At 32.0% G+C, this 16424-nt stretch overlaps 3 protein-coding genes across 3 annotated transcripts; all 3 read left to right on the forward strand.

Annotated features, from left to right (window-relative positions):
* Positions 1-217: 217 nt before the first annotated feature.
* LOC132277782 (uncharacterized) lies at positions 218-1940 on the forward strand. Its single transcript, XM_059779628.1, has 5 exons — positions 218-356; positions 826-948; positions 1064-1164; positions 1261-1497; positions 1617-1940. The coding sequence occupies exons 1-5, from the start codon at positions 218-220 to the stop codon at positions 1938-1940; spliced, it is 924 nt and encodes a 307-aa protein (XP_059635611.1).
* A 2145-nt stretch (positions 1941-4085) lies between these two features.
* On the forward strand, positions 4086-6743 carry LOC132277783 (uncharacterized). The gene is made up of 6 exons (XM_059779630.1): positions 4086-4420; positions 4995-5164; positions 5629-5766; positions 5882-5994; positions 6082-6336; positions 6438-6743. Exons 1-6 carry the CDS (start codon positions 4086-4088, stop codon positions 6741-6743), a joined length of 1317 nt encoding a protein of 438 aa, XP_059635613.1.
* A 6785-nt stretch (positions 6744-13528) lies between these two features.
* LOC132277784 (F-box protein At2g17036-like) lies at positions 13529-14722 on the forward strand. Its single transcript, XM_059779631.1, has one exon. It carries the CDS (start codon positions 13529-13531, stop codon positions 14720-14722), a length of 1194 nt encoding a protein of 397 aa, XP_059635614.1.
* Positions 14723-16424: the final 1702 nt, after the last annotated feature.

Raw genomic sequence — 16424 nt, forward strand, 5'->3', positions numbered from 1 at the left:
CGTTTTCTATATACACACATATATTGCATGATATATATGCATATATGAATATATGCACGTATATATTTATTCATGTATTTTGGATGTGTGCAAAAATATTGCAAAGGTATTCATACACTAATTGCCTGAACAATCTGAAAGCTTTTAACAACTCCTATTCAACTTTTGTCTGTCATTCAAGATTGACAACCAACCCGGACATGATGATCTATTTGTCATGGCAAACCTTTACAAGGGTCTTGCCCTGCAAGTTCAATTTCGTGTAGAAGACGATCTAATGACTGAGGCTTTGCCAATGGAGACAGATTACGGAGTACATGGATTGACTTTTATTGCAAAAGAAGTTCCGGGTGATGGTCAGTGCCATAAATTATTCCACCTTTAGATGATGGATAGTGAAAATTCTTTGTTTTTATGTCCGAATTCTTCATTTTCATGTCCAATATTAATGGTGAGATGCGAAAACTTGTGAATTTGGTTTTATGTTCTTCTTCTCAAATCAATGTTGAATAAGTGGATTAGTTTAGGTTCTGCAGTTGAATCTCATCCACGTCTTTTATGCATGCATCTGCATCGATACAAAAGTATGCGTTGTTAAATGAAGTATTACACACATACATATATATCAAGACACAGATCAATCACTACTGTAAAGAAACACATTTTGGTCTCTATCTAGGTGTCGGTTTGATATTTCTGCGAAAGCTTAAAGTATTTAAAGTCCTGCAAGCTAGAAACTATGATTATGACTTACTTGTCTGTATGAATGTGAATGAGCATATCTTGATCAGGAACACTCTAATTGTAGCCGGATTTTTTGTACAGACAACCTGGAACCTGCAGGGTTATATCTAGTTGGTGCAAAGACAATGCTAGACAAGCAACCAGGTGACTCAGTGGCGAAGGTGGACGTCTTATCTGCCCTTGGGGAGCTGGAACTTAAAAAAAGTAACCTGTCCAATACTATCAATTTGAATATTTCAAGAAACAGAAATCTATCAGCATTTCTGGTCGTGGGAAAATTGTATATATTGAACCTTGATGTATGTTCCATATTTTGCAGGGAATTATATGGATTCTTTTAAGCACTATCGGGAGGCACTATCCATTATGGAGCGTTTGGTTGAACCAGACAATCAACGCATAGCTCATCTGTATCCGTTCGTATTTACTACTTTATTTATTGACTGCTACTTCTGTGTGTTGCTTCTATATAGCACATATATATACTTGTCTCCCCTGCTTTTTGACTGATCACAGCCTTCACTTAAAGCTCCCAGAAATTTTAAAATATGTATGTGCTTGGCAAAATGCAATGACATTAAGCAAGCCACTGAATATTGCGTGAAGGCTATATCAATCTGCAAGAACCGGATTCAGAGGCTCAATAGTTCGCCTGGACCTTCTTCTAGTGCGCCTGATGCTGGTCTCTCTCTTCTGGATAAAGCTGGTGATATTGGAAAGTTCGAGTTACTTTTAAGAGAATTTGAAAGAAAGGCAAGCATCCATTAAAGCTTTTATATACGTATGAACTTCTTTTTGAACAAAACTCATCTGCAATATGCCTTAGTGCCTTGGTGTTAGTGGTGAAATCTTACTCAGTTCTCATATTGCAGCTTCTGATTCTGCAGCATCCGATGATGTCATCCTCACCTACAGACTCAAGTTTTGATTCACCCAACATCAACACAAGAATGCAGAAACAATCAGGCATTGAGGCAAGTGGAACAAAGAGACAGTTATCACCGGATCCAGCCAGCAAAGAACCGATGAGTGCTACCAGCAAACAACCCGGAGGTCCTGAGCATAGTCCTCCAACTGCGGGGAAGGAAGTCAAGAGACAGTTATTTCCAGATTCCTCCAGCACTGAAAGTACTCCAACAAAGAAGCATTCATTGGGCCCATCATCAACAGAGGAGGACAAGGAGGGAACACCTTGAAGGTTTTCTGACAAATGGTGGATTCTCCTGAGCATTTGGTCATTATCTCACAGCAAGATGCTCTATTTCTGCTCATTAATTCTTTCAAACTGCTTAGTCTGCTCTTACATGCTTTTAGTCTCACAGTACATATTTCCTGATTTTGAATGTTAAGTCTGTAGGACTGAATTGTGCTTCATTTTAGAACAATTTTAATTGCGTAAATTTGGTTCCTTGCAGTGTGCTGCTTTATCTTCCATTGAAATTGGTTCTTCGATACTGTTTACAAAAACCTACACATCTCAATGTTGGCGACATTAAGAAAACTACACACTTAAAAAATGGTCTAATGTTATATGACACTATCATGCCACGAGTCATCTGACTCTGCCTATATAGACATGAATCAGTGAAAGCTTTCAATCTCTAGAAAGAAGTGGTGCCTTGGTTGCTATGATGGTGACCTTCCAAGTCCTTGGGTGTGGTTTGTCTCTGGTCATTCGTGACATTTCTTCCAAGACTTGTTGCAGAGAAGTATTCAAATTTGTACTGGATGCAGTACATATACTTTGCAGTGGAAACTGTATCCAGTATTAGGTCTTACATTGAGATGAAAGAAAGGCTAAGATTTAAAAAAATGACAGATTATAATCCAAAAGTAATTTTGAATATTGTAAAAGCAAGGCTGTCGAGTATTTCTGTAATGGTCCTGTCATAATGGTCTGTCAAGTTCTAATAGGTTCACACGGTTTGGATAAGACACATTTTGGAATCAAATAGGTTCATACAATTCCAAAAAAATTGAAACCAAAACAGACACTGAAGTCAATGGAATTGAAGCAAATCGAACCAACTGTGAGAGAATGGTTCAGTTTGGTTCTACGATTTTAGAACCAAACGATGAATTAAATAATTCATCAAGATGTCCAAATGTTGATCCCTCTTTTTCGGGAGAAAGCTATGCTGAAGAAAGCTGAGGTTGCGTTAAGATCATTTTGAAAACAAGGCAAGCACTCACTCAAGCTTTGTGTATGAACTTCTGTTTGAATAAAATTCATATGCAATGTCTCTTATTAAAATTTACTCCATTCTCGGATTGAAGATTCCAACTCTGCAGCTTAATATCTGCTATCCACACACTGAGCACCAGCGAAAGCAGCCAGAAATACTTTACACCAATAAGTGCCAGCAACAAACCTATAGGATAGCTAACATAAGTTGAATTTAGGTCGTCTGTACAATTCTGTCCACTTCCATTCCGTTGGATCAAAGGTTCGAACTCAATTGAATTTAGGTGAAATGGTGTTTTTCTAACATAAGTCTTCCAAATCTGAATCATCATGGTTCTTGATGCCAAAAGCCTATTCTTGGATCTTTTGTTTAAATGAAATGCTGCATGGAACTATATGGCTTTGTAGGACCAATTCTAGGTGCACCTAGGAGGCTAGGATCAAACCCAGGTAAATTGAAGACAATTGAGTTGACCCAATATTGTTGTTAGGTTGATTCCAACCCAGGATGCACTAGTGAGAGTTGAGTTAATCTGATACCGCTGGGAGGTTGATTCCAACCGTTTCTAGTGCACATGATATATTTTTCATTCCTCCCTCCTTCTTCTTCTTCTTTCACCTTGGCAAAAAACACATCCCACTTGCCCTTAGAGGAATTTGAGCACTCAATCACACACCCCCACTTGCCCTTATACAAATTTCAACTCTCATGCTTCTGCTTTAAAAACTGAGGAAATATCATTAGACATCAAAATATTACTTATTAGTACTACTCCCAATATCCCATTTTAGTAGTCCCTTTTTAGAAATATAACTTCACTTTAGACCTAGTTTGGTTGCACAAATGATAATCCATATTACGAGTCAGGGCACCTGTGTTGTCAGATTGGGCTTGTGATTTAAATGCGTTCAGGCCCAATGAATTAGGAAACCTTGTCCATACCCAAGTACTAGCCCAACGTACACACACGCGCCTGCAATAGGCTTTAGTGACCCAATGCATAAAATGGGACCCACATACAGCTCCACCATGCTCAACTGAAATAACCGTAACCCAAACGGCTTGGCGCGCAAAACCCATTTAAAAGTCCTCCTTTCCATTAGGAATGGTCACATTTTCTTCTGCAAATCTTGTTTAGAAAAGTGAGAATTGTGAATGGCATCAGAGGATTCTTCATCGGGTTCGATCCTATCGGTAGAAACAGCCGGAACTTATTCACAGAACTCTGTTGATCCAATCGAAGAGAACCCTGATGCTGCGAACCTGAATCGAAACGCAGCAACTCAGACACACTCCGATGATTCTCCTCCATCTACTCAAACAACCGAAGGGAACCGTGATGCTGCGAACCCGGATCAAAACGAAGCAAATCAGACAGACTCCGATGATCCTCCTTTCGCCCTGAAATCGGCTGCTTTATTGATGGAGAAGGGATCGAAGGCCTTTCAAGCTCGTGACTTTAATCTCTTCAAGCGTGTTCTTAAAACTTTGTTAGTATTTCTTACTATGATCTTTCGATTCTTGTTCTATTCTTGTGTCTCTCGTTGATTCTTTTCGTTGTTCTTGATGATTTGCTGATTCAATATTGGGGGTTCTTAGCTTTGGTGCTCTGTTTTGTTATGCTATTAGTGCTTCGTTGATTCTTTTCTCGTTGTACTTGATCATTTAATTATACATTCTAATTCCAAATTTAATCCATTTTCGATCTATCAAGTTTATAGTGTTCTTAATTTAGGGTTCGATCTTGACTAATATGGAATAACTACCTAAATCGACTAAACTGTGGTGAGAACTATCTCACATACTATCCATTGTCCTTTTAATTATTATTTTTATTCTCTTTTATCTCCAATTATATCATTTTAGGTTTTATGACAAAACTTCATCTTTTTCTATATGCACATATATTGCATATATGAATTTATGAACGTATATATTTATTTATGTATTTTGGATGTCTGGCAATAATATTGCAAAGGTATGCATACACTATTTGCCTGAACAATCTGCAACCTTTTAACAATAATCCTACTCAACTTTTTGTCTGTCATTCGGGATTGAAAGCAATGGCGCCGAATTTGCTGATCAATTTGTCCCAGAAAAATTCAAATACGGTCTTGCCCTGGAGCCTCAATTTCGTATAGAAAACGATGTAATGATTGAGGCTTTGCCAATGGAGGCAGATTACCAACTGTATGGAACAACTATTGTTGCAATACAAGTTCCGCGTGATGGTTAGTGCCCGAAATTTTTCCACACTTAGATGTTGGATAGGGAAAATTCTTAGTTTTTATGTCCAATCATAATGGAGAGATGTGAAAACTTGTGAATTTGATTTACATTCTTCTGCTCGAATCAATGCTGAATAAGTGATTTGTTCAGGTTCTGCAATTGAATCTCATTCATGTCTTTTATTCATCTGCATTGATACAAAAGTTTTTAAATGAATTTAATGAAGCCAAATACATCAATCACTAAAAGAGATCGAAATCACTCATGGGCCTTCTCACTTTGAACCTTCGAAAATTTTCCAAGAATCTCTAGTTTTTGATTGAGAAACAATGCTTATGACTGATTGAGAAACAATTTCAGTATTTGTATTCGTACTAGCTATAAACAATGCTTATGACTGACTTGTCTATATGAATGAGCATATCTTGATCAGGAACATTCTAATTGTAGCCGTGTTTTTGTACAGACGACCTGGAATCTGCAGGGTTACATCTAGTTGATGTCCTTGGGAAGGTGTCACTGAAAATGGTAGAAATGCAACCAGGTGACTCAGTGGAGAAGGTGGACCTCTTATCTGCCCTTGGGGAGGTGGAACTGAAAAAAGGCAATCTGTCCTATACTTTTAATTTGAAATTTTCGTGTAACAGAAATCTATAGGCATTTCTTGTCATAGGAAGATTGTATTTATTGAACCTCGATGTATGCTCCATATTTTGCAGGGAGTTATGTGGATTCTTGCAAGCACTATCAGGAAGCACTATCCATTCTGGAGGGTGTGGTTGAACCAGACAATCAACGCATCGCTCATCTGTATCCATTCATAGCTGATTTAGTACTTTATTAATTGACTGCTACTTCTATGTATTATGATTCCTAGGCATATATATACCTGTCTCCCCTGCTTTTTGACTGATTACAGCCTTCACTTAAAGCTCCCAGAAATTTTAAAATATGTTTCTGCTTGGCAAATTGCTACAAGATTGAGGAAGCCATTGAATATTGCCAGAAGGCGATATTAGTCTGCAAGAACCGGATTCAGAGGCTCAACAGTTCGTCAGGACTTGCAAATGTGAATCAGGAGCCTTTCTCTAGTGTGCCTGATGTTGGTCCCTCTCTTCCAAAGAAAGATGATGATGCGCAGCTCGAGTTACTTTTAAGAGAATTTGAAAAGAAGGCAAGCATCCATTAAAGCTTTTATGTATGAACTTCTTTTTGAACAAAACTCATCTGCAGTATGCCTTAATAGTGAAATCTTACTCGGTTCTCATATTGCAGCTTCTGATTCTGAAGCAATGCTTGAAGACCTCCTCATCTACAACCAAAAGTTATGAATCAATCAACACAAGAATGCAGAAAGAATCAGGCATTGAGACAAGTGGAACAAAGGGACAGTTATCACCGGATCCAGCCAGCAAAGAACCGATGAGTTCTACCAGCAACCAACCCGGAGGTCCTGAGCGTAGTCCTCCAACTGCGGGGAAGGGAGCCAAGAGACAGTTATTTCCAGACCCACCCAACAATGAAAGTACTTCAACAAAGAAGCAGTCATTGGACCAGTCAGCAGAGGAGGACAAGGAGTGAACATCATAAATATCACAGCAAGATGTTCTCCATTTCTGCTTATTAATTCTTTCAAACTGCTTCTTAGATGTATTGTCTTAACAGTACATTTTTCCTGATTTTGAATGTTAAGTGTGTAGGATTGTTGTGCTTCAATTTAGAACAATTTAATTGTGTAAATTTGGTTTCCCGCAGTGTGCTTGATCTTCCATTGAAATTGGTTCTTCAATAGTGTTTTAAAAAATGGTCTGATGTTATATGACATTATCATGACATGAGTCATCTGACTCTGTCTATATAGACATGAGTCGTCAAAAGCTTTCAATCTCAAGATGTTTTAGAAAGAAGTGGTTGCTTTGATAGTGACCTTCCAAGTCCTTGGTGTGGTGTTTGTCTCTGGTCATTCATGACATTTCTTCTTTGCCTCTTTACTTCCAGACCTGTTGCAGAGAAGTATTCATATTTGTAATGGGTGCGGTACATATATACTAGCATGCATTGGTACTCATTTCCTGCCCTTTTCTATGCATTGGTGTTGCACTATTACTGCAGTCCTACACATGTTCATCCTTAGGAAAGAAGCGTTACAAGTGCTGGAGTGATCACCTAATGTAGCTTATATCAATGATTAATTGGGTGTGTTAAGTTACTCACAATGGCTCAAATTTTGGAAAATTCTGACCATAAACTCCAAAAGCAAGAGCTGTTGAGTATTTTTGAACTGTCAAAATGGAAACTCTATCTAGTATTAGGTCTTACATTGAGATGAAAGAAGTATTACAAGTTTGGAGTCATCGTCTAGTGAAGCTTAATTATATCAATGATTAATTCTTTCAGGTTTGATTCTGTATTTGTTTTAACTTGAATCAGAAAGGCTGTTGTATTTGTCCTGTCATAATCGTCTGGCAAGTTCTGTGATGTGTTTCACATAAATTATAGTACTTTATCAACTCAATCTCGTGTGTTACATGGCATCAGGTTTAATATTAATCCTGTTAGCAAAATTATTTTGCAAATTAGATATTATATTTTGCATGCTCATATATTGCATTTTAGTTATTATTTCTCATGGATTAGATGAAACTACATGCATTTCTGTATTCAGTGGGAGATACTCTATTTTATGTGCTCACATATTAACACATTCATGCAGATGGTTCAAATACTCATTTTACAAAAGAAAATATTGCAATTATAAAAAATTAATGTAATAGAAACCTAATTATGAAAAGCACAATGTAAGATTCGTTGTCAGGTTTCAAAATGTCTAATCCCAACCGTTCAAAATTCTTCCATTAAATCACAAAACTCTCTAATTCATAAAAGTACTATGCATCAATTGCACTTGTATTAATTTCACCATGCTCTGAAAATAGTTGAAATTAACCTCAAAATGATATCCATGGTTCCAGCCAAAAAGAAATTTTATTGATCAAGAACATAATCAGATCTCACCTATTCAATTAACCATAGAGGTCAGTTAGTCAGTGAAAAGAAGAACATTACAATTTTCATTTCTTTGGATGATACTGAATGGCATTGACAACAATCTTTGTCTCTCGAAACTCGAATATAAACACCTTCATTCACAGCCCTTATTATAGTTTCTGCAGCATCACCTTCCATAGTTAAATTCTCCAACCTTCTGCAAACAATGCCACCAAACCACCACCTGCTTCTCCGTTCCTAGGATAATGATCAACAGATTCTGCCTCCTGAAAACAAAATTGACAATCCCCCGGCCTTTCTATGGAGTTTCACAGCCACAGCAACTCTGTTGAGTGAAACTATATATTCATAGGAATTAAGTGTTTAATTTTTGGCTTCACCCTGAGCTTCCAAAGATTTTTCCTGCTCATCGACTCACCCTCACACCTTTAGATCCTCCTCCTGAACTCAAAGGTATAGCCACTATAGCAAGGATATATCCTCTTTGCATCAGAATTATAGAATAGTTGTTTAACTGGCGACTCCTTCCATTGACATATATATATTTTGGTTATTTTCAAAGATGAAACAAATGGAAATTGAATATTAGAAGGTTGAGACGAAGAAATCTTACAAAAATACTGTCATCTGATTTCCGTTAGCAATTTGCCATTTTAAACCCTTTCCAAAAAAAGAAAATGATCAAAGACTCCTTTTACAAAATAAAATATTGCAATGATGAAAATTATGAAATTAATGTAATAGAAGCACAATCTACTTTAGGGCATTTTTTACAGACTTTCAAACACCGACAGACATTAGTCTAATGCATGGTATAATGAGACAGGAGTTATATTGAATCCACAAGAAGGTAGTTTGATCCAACAAACTAAAAGAAAATTCACGAAGGAATATGATATCTTATTGATAAAATTGATTGAATATCTCTCCTATCGCAGTACAAGTTTTTATAATAAAATAAAAATCAGTTTTAAAGGAAATTAATTCCTAAAGAAAAATAAAAAAACATAAGGAATACATACAGCATATTATTTAAGCAAAAGAATTTAGAAATTATTTTGATTTTCATAAGGAATAATCCACATATCTGCAGCGCTCAGTTATGTCCATAACCTATTACTGTTTTTCTAATAAAAATTTTTATTACTGGGTCTCTCAATAATGAATCATTTAAAACAATTAAATTGATAATATCAAAATGTATAGATCAAGTTAATATTTTTTCCGTAAATGAAAATTTATTGATCGAGAAGAATCAAAGAATACGATAAAGCCCCAAGAACACACGCTACTGCAAGTGCCAAAGATGGCGTTCGTAGCATTCAACTACAGCACTAGTTCAGCAATGAGCAATCAGAGCTAAACATAAATATAGGGTTAAAAACCCCCCATTGCACATATAATTAAAAATAAAAAATAAAACAATTGCACACCAGCTAAGTTATCATTTATGAAAACATAGAGCATACTAATAAAATTTAATTTATTGGATCTAAATAAAACTCATATAATTCCAATTCAAATCATGTGGTTTGATTTGGTTTTATGACTCCAACGGATTGATTCCAATTGAAAAAAAAGTCCATTTAAATTTCATATATACAAGCGATGCACTGTTCCATCCGGCAACATCAAGGAACCAAATTAACACAGAAGTACTAGATGAACTAATAGAACATGTATTCCTAATAGTTTACCATCTATTATAACCAAGAATGTTAAAAAATACACAAATATATAATCAATCACAATTGGCTAAATATATAATTGAAAAACACAATAAGGTATAGATATATAAACCTGCAAGGTGGATCATCCGGATTTTGTTGGTACAGATCGATCCCATGAATCCTGTTTGGCTGGAGGGATAGGTTCTTTACGTTTTTATTGAAGTATTGTTCGATGAGTAATATTGGATCTATCATCAAACAATACTTCAACAAAAAAGTTAAGAAACCCTAACCCATCGATCAGTTCTTCTTCCTTGTTTTTTTACCTCTTCTTCTTGAGAGTGCGCGCGCGAGAGATCAGTGGTGGCCGGGTGATGATCGGCATACAGACGATGAGACTATTACTTAGGGCAATTAAGAGTGAATATGATCATATACATATATACACAATCTGAGAGGACTAGTACGCTACGTTATATATACGCCAATTAATAATCATAGGAAAAGTGAGATATCTTATACAGTAGTATTTGTATCCTCGATGAATAAGATAAGATATGGATATAAAATGAATTAAAATAAAACAGTTTTAGTATTTATTTATTAATATAAAAAAATATTTATTAGTTGATATAAAATGAATTAAAATAAACAAATATTTATAAATAAAATAAATTAAAATAAAAGAGTTTCTACAAAACTATTAGAACAACTAAAAACAAGTTACGTATAAAAATAAAATAAGTAATTATTTAATGTTCCAATAACTATTTATTAATATAAAAAAGACTTTCTATAAAACTATTAGAACAACTAAAACAAGTTACGTATAAAAATAAAATAGATAATTACTAACAAAACTATTTACCAAATAATAAAATAAATTACCAATTAAAATTAAATAAGTAATTAATTAATTAAAATTCAATTTAATAAAATAATCAACCAAATAATAAAATAAATTACCAATTAAAATTAAATACGTAAATTAAAAGTGTAAAGAGTTTCAGTATTTATTTATTAATATAAAAAATATTTATTAATTGATATAAAAATGAATTAAAGTAAAAGAGTTTCAATGTTCAGTATTTTGATCGGTATTAATTTATTAATATAAAAAAATATTTATTAATTGATATAAAATGAATTAAAATAAAAAAATTTCTATAAATAAAATGAATTGCTATACTATTTTTAAAAGTGTAAAGAGTTTCAGTGTTTTAATATTTTAGTATTTATTTATTAATATAAAGAAATTTTTATTAATTGATATAAAATGAATTAAAATAAAAGAGTTTCAGTGTTTTAGTATTTCAGTATTTTAGTATTTTTTAATTGATATAAAATGAATTAAAATAAAAGAGTTTCTATAAATAAAATAAATTATCTATATACTATTATTAAAAGTGTAAAGAGTTTCAAGTATTTCAGTGTTAATTTATTAATATAAAAAAATATTTATTAATTGATATAAAATGAATTTGATATAAAATGAATTAAAATAAAAAATTTAAGTGTTTCAGTACTTATTTATTAACATAAAGAAATATTTATTAATTGATATAAAATGAATTAAAATAAAAGAGTTTCCATAAATAAAATGAATTGTTATACTATTATTAAAAGTGTAAAGTGTTTCAGTATTTATTTATTAATATAAAAAAATATTTGTTAATTGAAATAAAATGAATTAAAATAAAAAATTTGTAGTGTTTCAATATTTTAGTATTTTTTAATTGTTATAAAATAAATTAAAATAAAATAGTTTCTATAAATAAAATGAATTATCTAATACTATTATTAAAAGTGTAAAGAGTTTCAAGTATTTTCGTATTTATTTGTTAATATAAAAAAATATTTATTAATCGATATAAAATAAATTAAAATAAAAGAGTTTCAGTATGTCAGTATTTAAGTATTTTATTATTCATTTATTAATATAAAATAATATTTATTAATTGATATAAAATGAATTAAATTAAAAGAGTTTCCATAAATAAAAGGAATTATTACACTATTATTAAAAGGGTAAAGAGTTTCAGTATTTATTTATTAATATAGAGAAATTTTTATTAGTTGATATAAAATGAATTAAAATAAAAGAGTTTCAGTGTTTCAGTATTTTAATATTTTAGTATTTTTTAATTGATTTAAAATGAATTAAAATAAAAAAAGTTTCTATAAATAAAATGAATTATCTATATACTATTATTAAAAGTGTAAAGAGTTTCAAGTATTTTTGAATTTATTTATTAGTACAAAAAAAAAATATATTAATTAATATAAAATGAATTAAAATAAAAGAGTTTAAGTGTTTCAGTATTTTAGTATTTATTTATTAATATAAAAAATTATTTATTAATTGATATAAAATGAATTAAAATAAAAGAGTTTCTATAGATAAAATAAATTGAAATAAAAGAGTTTCTATAAAACTATTAAAACAACTAAAACAAGTTAAGTATAAAAATAAAATAGGTAATTATTTAACAAAATTATTTGAATTCTTTGTTTTATTATAAGTATATTATTCTTTGGATTGCATTAATTATGTTATTTTTTAATTATGTTTTATTATTTGAATTGCATTAATCATGTTAATTTATATATTTATATATATTTTTATTTGTTTAATTATAAGTGATTTAAGTTGTATAGAAACTCTTCTAAGCACCTTATTAAGTTGACCTTATATTAATTAAATAAAAAATTCATAATTATACGTGATTTAAGGTGACCTCATATTAATTGAAAAATAAAAATTCATAATTATACGTGATTTAAGGTGACCTTATATTAATTAAAAAATAAAAATTCATAATAAATAGGCAATTTGTGTTATTTTTTTATATTAATTAATAAATATTTTTTATATTAATAAATAAATACTAAAATATTGAAATTCTTTAATTAAATATTTTTATATTAATAAATAAATTCTAAAATACTAAAAAGCTTTACACTTTTATAAATGGTCTAGATACATATACATACATATACATATACATCTACATCACTTATAAAAGTGTAATCTGGAGTGTTTTTTTTCTTCAAAATTTACTTTGTATTTAGGGGTCTTTGACTTCATATATTTGTAAAACTTAAAAATTTGTTATTTTTCATATAATATATATCGATTCGTCTAAACCATTGACGTTTTAGAGTGACGAGGGAAGGAAATAAAACCCTCTGACTCATCCTTCTTGTATTAGGAAAAGAAATAGCTTTCTGATTAGGAAAAGAATTCTCGCAATAAATAAATATATATATATATATCAATCAGTAGGGCGTCATAATATCTCGTCACTTTGTTCACTTTGTTTTTGGTTGGATTCTCTTTACTCATTGCGGTTTACATTGCCAAGATTGTTGCAACTTCAGGTGAGTTGTTGTGATTATTCATATTCATATACTATTTATATACAAGTATATATTAATTATCTGAATTTACGATTATTCTATCATGTTTTCATGTGCTTGAATAAATTTATGTCTCTGGAAATATTAATATATCTCTTTTTTATTTATATAAATAGGTAACAACTTATTTAACTACGTTGCCATACCTCTCAATTTGTGGTTTTAATTTTTTTTTTTTTTTTTTTTTGGGTTCAAATTTTTGCCAATCAATTGATTATTTAGATTCTTTGATTTGTTGACATTGTAGTGGTGGTATTGGATATTGATATGGGCTCATTATGGGAGTCGGAATCAGATTGGGCATGGCTTCCGATGAACTTATTTGATATGATTCTCTACAAGTTGGTTTCACTTGCTGACTATGTTCGCTTTGGTGCTGTGTGCAAATCATGGCAATCTGTGGCAATGGACAACAAAGTTCAATTTTTTGAAAATAAAGGCTGCAGACAAGTTCCATTCTTGATGGTCCCTAGTCAAGATGATAGCCACCAGGAAAGACGTAGCCTATACAACATCATTAATAATAAATTATTTGATTTTCAGGTACGGGTACCTTACAAGAAGAGGCTTTCTGGTTCATCACATGGTTGGTTATTTACTGTAGAAGAATCATTCGGCTTAACCTTAATTAACCCGTTCTCTGGAGCTACCATTGAGCTTCCTCCGATTATTAATCGCTCAGAATACGAATATCAAGAAATCATCAATATGGGTTATACAAAACCTCCTGATGTTGAGTTTAAAGTTATGAAAGCTATATTGTCTGCTGACCCTGTTTCGTCTCCTGGTGACTATATTATTAGTGCGATCTATAGTGATTGCAAATCATTGGCATTCATTCAGCCAGGAGACAGAGCTTGGACTTACATAGATAAAGATAGATTGAGATTTAGCCTCATTCTTGATGTTATATTTTATAAAGGCCAAATTCTTGCCGTCGATGGTTTCAATAGAATCATAATGGTTGATCTCAATAGAAGGGTTAGGGAGAGTAAGGCTCCCCAAGTGCAGGTAATTGCACCGCCAACTAATCTGCAGTCTGAACGTAATTATCTTGTCGAATCATCTAGCGGGGATTTACTTCTCGTGCATAGGAATATAGATTATGATCTCCCTGATTTACAGCATACAACTTTTGATTTTAAGGTTTTCAAGGTGCTTTTACAAAAAACAGATAAAAAGGTTTGGGCTAAACGGGTTGAAGTGAATAACTTGGGCGGAGACACCATGTTTTTGGGAGATAACCATTCAATTTGTGTTTCAGCTTCCAAATGGCCTGGGTGCCAGCCTAATTCCATATACTACACGGATGATTATATTGACATTAAATTACATCCCCTACATGGGCGCCGCGACCTTGGTATCTTTAACGTAGAGAATGGAAACTTTGGAATGCATTATAGCCTGGATCCTTCACATAAGCATATGCCGCCCTCAATTTGGATTGTGCCATCTATTTAAGAAATTGAGTACATAAGTAATTTATTGTGTGTCTTTTGGTGGAATCTAATTTGTTTAGTTTTTTTCCTTTTAAACAAATTTTTATTGGATTTGATTTATTTTCCTCGATAATTTTTAAGAATGTGAAGACTGCTTGGATAATTTTATTTTTATTTTTATTTTTATTTTTTAAAAATGATTTGCCAAATTTATATATACTGTATATCTCTCATATATGGTTCATAAGGCTGTTTAAATTATTAGATCTAATTTCATTGCAGAACTTGCCATTTTTTATATATTTTTTGTTGATGATGGAAGCTGTAGCGGCCAAGAGCTTATAAATCTGACTTAGGTGAAGCAATCTTAATTAAAACCTTGTTCTTGAAATATGTTTACTGGTTTTAGGAGGCTTATCCCAATTCCCTGAAAAATATGGAGCATACAACCGAGGTCACCAGATTCATTTTTTGCAATTTTCCATGCAGATTCCAGGTGTTCTGTATTTCCTTTAGACTTACTACCTTTTATCATGAAATACAAAAACCAAAGATTGTTATATTCATAGCAAATCATAACTTATATGTATAACCACCCTCAAAAGACCACCCTTCATTAAATTCATTTAACAATGCATACTTTTCTATCAATGAAGATGCATAAAAGACATGGATGAGATTCAATTGCAGAACCAGAACAAATTAGTTATGCAGCAATCACAGGCCAAAGAAGGGCAAACTGGTTGATGCCAAAGGATTTCACGTTGACCGATATCTAGGTAGTGGGGTACTGGGGTTTTTGGGGCGGAGAGGCTAAACTAGTCGACATGAAAGGGATACTCGTCGACCAGATTAGCCAAACCAGTCTATGTGTACCCTGCACACGTTGACCAATTCTTGGTCTTCTCTTATCTTTGTTTCTTTTTCTCTCGTAACCAACCCCGAGTTGTTTAATGATGCCATGGTGCACTATGAACCTTAGAATGATGCATTTATTAAACTTTGACATTAGAAATGATCGTAATGCCCTTAGATGACCCCTGGGTTCGGACAGCAGCGATGGCAACGACAGTGGTGGTCAGGGCCAGCAGGGGGGTGGAATTGGCAAAATTTTAATACCAGTACTAAATTATATATATTAATAGTCATTTTTCTATATAAAAAATAAATTGGCCCTCCAAATTTTTTGTAAAATCTATTTATGGTACTAAATTATAATTATTAATAGTAATTTTTCTAAAAACTAAAGTTGGTTCTTCAAAATTTTTGTAAAACCCTATTTATGGAACTAAATTATAGTTATTAATGGTGATTTTTATATAAAAATTAAAGCTTGTCTCTCTTAAATTCTAAAAAAAAATCTATTTATGGTTTACCTAATGATTATTGAATGTGGTTTGCAAATAAAATTACTTATAACCCTTCAAATTCGAATAAACATCTTGTTTCAAAAAATTCAAAATATAGTAAAAAATAAATAATAAATCATTATTATAGCAACTAATGGTGATTTTTTATATAAAAATTAAATCTTGCCTTTTCAAAATTCTAAAAAAAATTCTATTTATGGTTTACTTTATGATTATTGAATGTGGTTTGTGAATGAACCTTTTTTTTTTTTTTTTTTGACAGATATGGTTAGTGAATGAAATTACTTATAACCCTTCAAATTTGAATAAACCTATTGCTTTAATAAATTCAAAATATAGTAAATAATAATAATA

The sequence above is a fragment of the Cornus florida genome, unplaced genomic scaffold, assembly GCF_030987335.1.
Source record: "Cornus florida cultivar Cherokee Brave unplaced genomic scaffold, ASM3098733v1 CherokeeBrave_3.0.0_Hap2_Chr10, whole genome shotgun sequence".
Lineage (NCBI taxonomy): Eukaryota > Viridiplantae > Streptophyta > Magnoliopsida > Cornales > Cornaceae > Cornus > Cornus florida.

Bases quoted from the DNA above. Each gene is read 5' to 3' on its own strand.
- LOC132277782 (XM_059779628.1), top strand. From the start codon at position 218: ATGGCAAACCTTTACAAGGGTCTTGCCCTGCAAGTTCAATTTCGTGTA. The intron at 357-825 runs GTCAGTGCCATA...TTTTTTGTACAG, and splicing joins AAAAGAAGTTCCGGGTGATG to ACAACCTGGAACCTGCAGGG. The intron at 949-1,063 runs GTAACCTGTCCA...CATATTTTGCAG, and splicing joins GGAGCTGGAACTTAAAAAAA to GGAATTATATGGATTCTTTT.
- LOC132277783 (XM_059779630.1), top strand. From the start codon at position 4,086: ATGGCATCAGAGGATTCTTCATCGGGTTCGATCCTATCGGTAGAAACA. The intron at 5,165-5,628 runs GTTAGTGCCCGA...GTTTTTGTACAG, and splicing joins AATACAAGTTCCGCGTGATG to ACGACCTGGAATCTGCAGGG. The intron at 5,995-6,081 runs GTACTTTATTAA...GACTGATTACAG, and splicing joins ATCCATTCATAGCTGATTTA to CCTTCACTTAAAGCTCCCAG.
- LOC132277784 (XM_059779631.1), top strand. From the start codon at position 13,529: ATGGGCTCATTATGGGAGTCGGAATCAGATTGGGCATGGCTTCCGATG.